General features: G+C 51.7%; 1 protein-coding gene across 4 annotated transcripts in view; it reads left to right on the forward strand.

The window, feature by feature from the left end:
- Positions 1-5924, forward strand: part of KANSL3 (KAT8 regulatory NSL complex subunit 3) — a 41436-nt gene that overhangs the window by 16400 nt on the left and 19112 nt on the right. For all 4 annotated transcript variants that reach the window (XM_025045030.1, XM_025045031.1, XM_025045032.1 and 1 more), the window contains 9 exons: positions 1-30; positions 256-372; positions 608-709; positions 815-886; positions 1950-2024; positions 2177-2334; positions 4283-4346; positions 4738-4938; positions 5150-5306. The exon at positions 1-30 is cut by the window's left edge and continues 108 nt beyond it. In XM_025045030.1, coding sequence (XP_024900798.1) covers positions 1-30; positions 256-372; positions 608-709; positions 815-886; positions 1950-2024; positions 2177-2334; positions 4283-4346; positions 4738-4938; positions 5150-5306 — 976 coding nt within the window. The remainder of the gene's footprint in view (positions 31-255; positions 373-607; positions 710-814; positions 887-1949; positions 2025-2176; positions 2335-4282; positions 4347-4737; positions 4939-5149; positions 5307-5924) is intronic.

The following is a 5924-nucleotide window of genomic DNA, read 5'->3' on the forward strand; positions in this document are numbered from 1 at the left end:
GCCGTGGGGGTGCTTTCTCATAACAAGCCAGTAAGTTGGGAAGTTCAGGCCTTAACTGTGGCCCGTGGATGTTTTAGAATCTGGTCTTAGAACTTTGGCAAGAGGATGAAAAGCGGCTTGTTTAACTTTTCAGTGGTGTATAGTACCTAATGTAAGCAGATCAGCGTTGATTGGGATGAGAGGGTGGGGGGGCACTGAGGTCTCATGGAGTGATGCCTCTTATCCCCTGTTCCCGGCGGGGTTCTCCCCCCACAGAGCAAGCTCCCGGGCTCCCCGCTCATCCTCACTGCCTCCTCCGGGCCCTCCAGCTCCGCATTCCCCACCTCACGCCGCCACCGCTTCTGGCAGTCTCAGCTGTCCTGCTTAGGCAAGGTATGTGGGGATGAGAGGGACTCCGTCCTGGGTGGGAGTGTCGTCTGGGAGGACCGAACAGACAGAATGCAAGTAGGGTCGAAATGGTTGGGCTTAAATGTAGAGCTTCCCTAGCCCTCTTTGGAATTTGGATGGTGCTTCCCCAGGGTTGAAGGGATTTAGGGGAGGTTAAGCAGATTTGAGAGAAGACTTGAAACTTACCTTTGCTGGTATGGCCGCCACTTCCTTTCTTTAGGTCATCCCCGTAGCCACCCATCTGCTGAACAATGGAAGTGGGGTAGGAGTTCTGCAGTGCCTCGAGCACATGATCGGGGCAGTGAGAAGCAAAGTGCTGGAGGTGAGAAGGCTCTGCCTTGAGGTCGCTGTGGCACATCCAGTGTCTGGGCTTGTTCCGCACCCATTTAGCCTCCTGGCTTACTGCTTTCTTTCTCTTCCCATAAAGATTCACAGCCATTTCCCCCACAAGCCCATTATCTTGATTGGCTGGAATACAGGAGCTCTGGTGGCCTGTCACGTAAGTACTTCCCGCCTTCCGTGGAGGTTGTCCTGGGGCAGAATAGTGCTGCTGCTGATAGCCACTGTGGGGTTCTCTTAGGCTAGATGCTGGGCCTACATCATTACATCAGAAACTCGAAGGGAGCACGGACTAGTATAATAAACCCCTTGGGCCCTCCCCCAGCTTCACCAGCAGTCAACTCCCGGCCCGGCTGTTTTCATCTTACCCTCACCCACTTCCTCTCTCTGCCAGTATTTTGAAGAAAATCTCAAATATCATGTCATTTTGTGTATGTATATTTCAGCATGTACCTATCAAAAAAAGTTCCCTTTTTCCCCAAAACATAAGTACTGTTCTCTCACCTAAACAAAACAAAACAATAATTCCAGCAGGCACAAATTTTCATGTCCCTGGAATTTGCTGTTGTGTTCATGTTCTGTCCGTGTCTAAGACATTAGGGAGCCTTTTATTATTTTCCATACATGTGTGTGCATATTAGTTTGCATAAGTGTCCCTGACTGGTCCAGAGCCTCAGTTCTCAAGTGGATCAAGGCAGCGAAATCTGTACTGCTTCACGTGGTCTGTTAAGTGTGATGTCTCGGGCCGTGAGAGAAGGCTGTCTCCTCATAACCTGGTCCCAGGACAGAAGGACTTAGCGACTGCTCTGAGGAAGCGGGGTATCTGGGAGCTCCCCATTAAGTTCAGGGGAGTGACGTCTTCACGTACAGGAGAGGAATGATGTTTCTGTTCTCCTGTTTGTAGTCACTGTGAGTTGAGGGAAGCAAGCAAGAGGCCTCAACTCCAGGGAGCCGACAGGGTAGAAATGTTGAACCACCTATGCTGTGGCTCAGCCCTCTGCCTGGTCTCCAGGCTCCAGCTCTCCAGGTGGCAGCTGCTTATAGAAGGGCACATCTGTGTCCTGTGCCCTTAACTGCTGCTACCATGGCTGGCGCTCCTGGGGGTTAGGACAGGCGAAGGAGATGGGACTGGGTGGTGGGTCTGCGCCAACCCCGGGTTCCAGGTAGGATATAGCTGCAGGGAAGGCAGCTGACCTGGAAACAAACTGTGCCATCATTTCTAGGTATCGGTAATGGAGTATGTCACTGCAGTTGTCTGCCTTGGCTTCCCTCTGCTTACTGCAGACGGCCCCCGAGGGGTAAGCATGTGGCGAGGGGGAGCAGGGAGTGCATGCCTCGCCCAAGCTGGCGTGCAGTGGCTGTGGTAGCCCAGCTGACCCCTGAGCGGACTGGCCAGGGCAATGCTCAGTGAATATGAACTAGCGGATTATAAACCCTGTACCTCTTTTAGGATGTAGACGACCCTCTCTTGGACATGAAGACTCCAGTCCTCTTTGTCATTGGTCAGAATTCCCTGCAGTGTCACCCTGAAGCCATGGAGGACTTCCGGGAGAAGATTCGAGCTGAGAACAGCTTGGTGGTGGTTGGGGGAGCTGACGATAATCTCAGGTGGGCAAGCCCCCGTGAGAGAGCCAGGCTGGAGTGTTGGAGAAGTGCCTGTGAGGTGGTGAGGTAGCTGTAGGCTAAATCTGAAAAGGGTCATTAAAAAACTTTTTTTTTATACTTTTAACTAATTCAGATTTACAAAATGTTGCGAAATAGTATCCAGAATCCTTTAATCCACTTGACCCAGCTTTCCCAAATATTAACCAATGCATAATTATCCAAATCAGAAAATCCACATTGATATGATACTATCATCTAATGCACAGACTCAGATTTCATCAGTTGTCCACTGAGGTCTTTTTACTGGTCCAGGGTCCGATCCAGGATCAGATGGTGCCATTTGTGCTACGTCTCCTCCATCTCCTTTAATGTCACACTGCTCCTCGTTCTGTCTGTGTCTTTCATGACCCCGACACTCCTGAAGACTTCTGGCCAGTTGTTTTGTAGACCGTTCCTCAATTTAGGGTTTTGACATTTTCTTGTGATAAGGTCAAGGATATATGTTTTGGGCACTACTGTCCGCGAGGCGAGGTGCCCTGAGCACACACCCCCTCAGGGGATACATGTTGTTGACATGTTTCATCACTGGTCTTGGGTTAAGGTGGCATCTGCCAGGTTTCCTACCATAAAGCTGCCACTTCTCTTTATAATGAGTGGTTATCTTGTGGGGAGAAGACACTTCGATACCCAGGAAGGCAGTCTGTCCTCATGGCCTCACTGGGGCTGGCATTTTCTCACCTTTCGTTCCTTGCTCAGGAGGAATGTGAACACTGATCATGTTTGTGTTAAGCAGCTTTTGCAGATTTTGTAGCATAAACAGGCGAGGTTTGGGAGGGGTTTTACGAAGGCACCTTTGGGCACTGAGATGGCCCCTCGCGCCCAGAAGGCTAGCTGCCCGTAGGGCCTATAGTGACATTTCCGTGAAATGTACTGAAAAAGAATGTCAAGTATTGGTCCTCCTTTCTTAATGTGCTCACTCTTGGAGGTTCGGTCACTCGTGCGCTTTAACTAGAGAGCTTAAAGCAGGCACCTGCTTGCACTGTCCTGTAGGTTTCTTACCCAGAGGCGTTTGGGAGAAGTCTTTCTGGCTGTGGTCATTTTACAGTGTCTTGTAGACCTGGAATCTAATCCTGATGCTGGGGGCCGTGTGTGCTTGTGAGTAGACTGCCTTTCGTGCTCTTCAGACATTCTAACCTGTAAGAGAGCAGAGTGGGAGGAATGGAGACAGTGAGATGGCCACTGAAGCTGCTTAGCCGACAGCTTGTCACTGTGCCAAGAGTGTTGGGCCTGAGAACTGGGGACCTCTATTTAGCCCTGGTTCCTTTGCCGAGAAGCTTGGGTAAATCACTTAAATGCTGGGACTCACTATCCTCATCCATAAAATGGGGTGTCCCACAAGGTCAGAGGCCAATAACCAATGAATCGGGGTCTCAGAATTTAGAGCCTCTGAATGTTCTCCATCTAGTCACTTGGTGCCCTGTTTCTCTCCACCAAGACCCCACCCCACCCCACCCACAGTCAGAGAGTAGGCTTCATGGTGGGAATGCTGTGGCTGTGGTCATGTCCTTTATGCCTTCAGAACTAACCACTGGCCACCTTCCCTCTCCTCCTCTGAATCTCATTTCAGCAGCACCCAGGAATCTCAGGGTGTGGGCCTTTGTTGGAGGACTTGTGATGGCCATAGCTCTAGGACTTCTGGAGTATCAGGCCCAGGCCTTCCCATATGTTCCTTTGTGCAGCGCCGCAACACCACAAGTGAGGCCTTATGACTTTCCGTCTTGCAGATGGAGAAACAGGTTCAGAGATATGGTAGTACCAGCCTGAGGGCTAGAGCAGTTTTCCTCCCCAGGCCTGGAAAACACCCCACACAGAAGAGCAGTCCATTCTTACTCCACATGTGCCATAGAGTGAGTGTTTCGGAAATGAGTGCAGACTCCTTTTTGTCTCCTAGGATAAGCAAAGCAAAGAAGAAGTCAGAAGGGTTGACACAGAGCATGGTGGACAGGTGCATCCAGGTACACAGGTGCTTTGTGTATTTTCTCAGCAAGGCTTCCCTTTTGGAGCCTTTTTAGGCTTGGTCTTATTGGCAACAGCCTCTAGGCTCTGAAAGGTGAAGGAGTATTCCCCCAGGGCCTCTGGAATTCCCTAATCCTACAAAGAAAAGGGGAGAGAGGAGCAGGGGAGAGGAGAGTGAGGAGCGAAGAGGTGGGCAAAGCATCGAGTGAATGGGTCATTGGGGGAGAGATAATGCGCCTCTACTTCATGGAGGCTCCTGCTGGTCTCTGGCCAAGGCGGGGTTGTGCACGTGGGGAGGGTCTGGCACAGCTATGCTGAAGCCGCGTGAATCAACTTAGTCGGGACTGTCAAGAAGGTCCCTGTTCTCCAGCCAAGGACTCTCTACACTAGGATGAGATTGTGGACTTCCTGACTGGCGTGCTCACTCGTGCTGAGGGGCACATGGGCACCGAGCCTCGTGACCAGGATGCTGAGAAGAAGAAGAAGCCCCGGGATGTGGCCCGCCGAGACCTGACCTTTGAGATCCCTGAGCGGGGCAGTCGACCTGCCTCGCCAGCTGCCAGGCTGCCTGCCTCCCCCTCGGGCTCGGAGGTAAAGCAGCAGGGAGGGGGCACTTCTGCTGGGGACTCAGGACCACGGAGTTGATGCCCTGGCCTCTGGGGGACTCCCGGTGCCTGGCCAGTGCCATAGGGCTGTACATTCCCATGGGGAGAATCCTGACCAGGGAATTCCAGCGGCCATGCTGATGGGTGGTCAGGCCCAGACAACAGTGGCTTGGTCCTTGTTCTTCTTACCCACTCAGGACCTCTCCAGTGTGTCCAGCAGCCCTACCTCTAGTCCCAAGACCAAAGTGGCCACAATAGCCTCTGCCCAGAAGTCCAGCCAGATCGGGAGTTCGCAGCTGCTGAAGAGACATGTGCAGCGGACAGAAGCTATGCTGACCCACAAGCAAGCCCAAGGTATATGTAGATGCCAGGCCCAGAGGCCTTTCTTGGGTTCTGTCCTCTGCAGTTGACATCATGTGGCAGTTGGAAAGTATTGGCATCTGCAGCTTTTCTAGAGGATGTGGGAGGCACCTCTCCCACTTTCTGTCCAGGAAGAATTAAATCAATGTGAACACCAAGGGCAGCTTTTAACGTAAAACATCACAGGAGGGCTATGTACTAGTGGGGCCGCATCGTCCCACCGGTGATACCTTTGCAGGCATTCTGGGCATTTAGGCTCTGTGAGCTGATGACATGCACACTGGCCTCTAATTTCTGTCCAGCTCCCACCCAGGGAACTGTAGCTCATGCTCCAGGCCTTGCAGTCTGAGGTCTCTAGTTCTCGCTGGCGAGTGACTGGCAGTCCATCAGATTCTGGGACACCTCAGCCGGTGTCATCCTGCTCTCTTTTTGCTCTTGCAGAGTTCAGATTTCTACAGTGGGACTTTAGCAGGGTTTATCAGGGATCTTTGCAGGTGATTTTTAAGATGAGATTGGAAAATATTCGTGTGGTTGGAATTAGAGTTTGGAGTTCAGTGTGTGCTATGTAAGACACGATAGAAAAGGAGACCTCAGTGTGGGGAGAGAGAAGGA

This window comes from Pteropus alecto, unplaced genomic scaffold (assembly GCF_000325575.1).
Source record: "Pteropus alecto unplaced genomic scaffold, ASM32557v1 scaffold223, whole genome shotgun sequence".
Classification (NCBI taxonomy): Eukaryota; Metazoa; Chordata; class Mammalia; order Chiroptera; family Pteropodidae; genus Pteropus; species Pteropus alecto.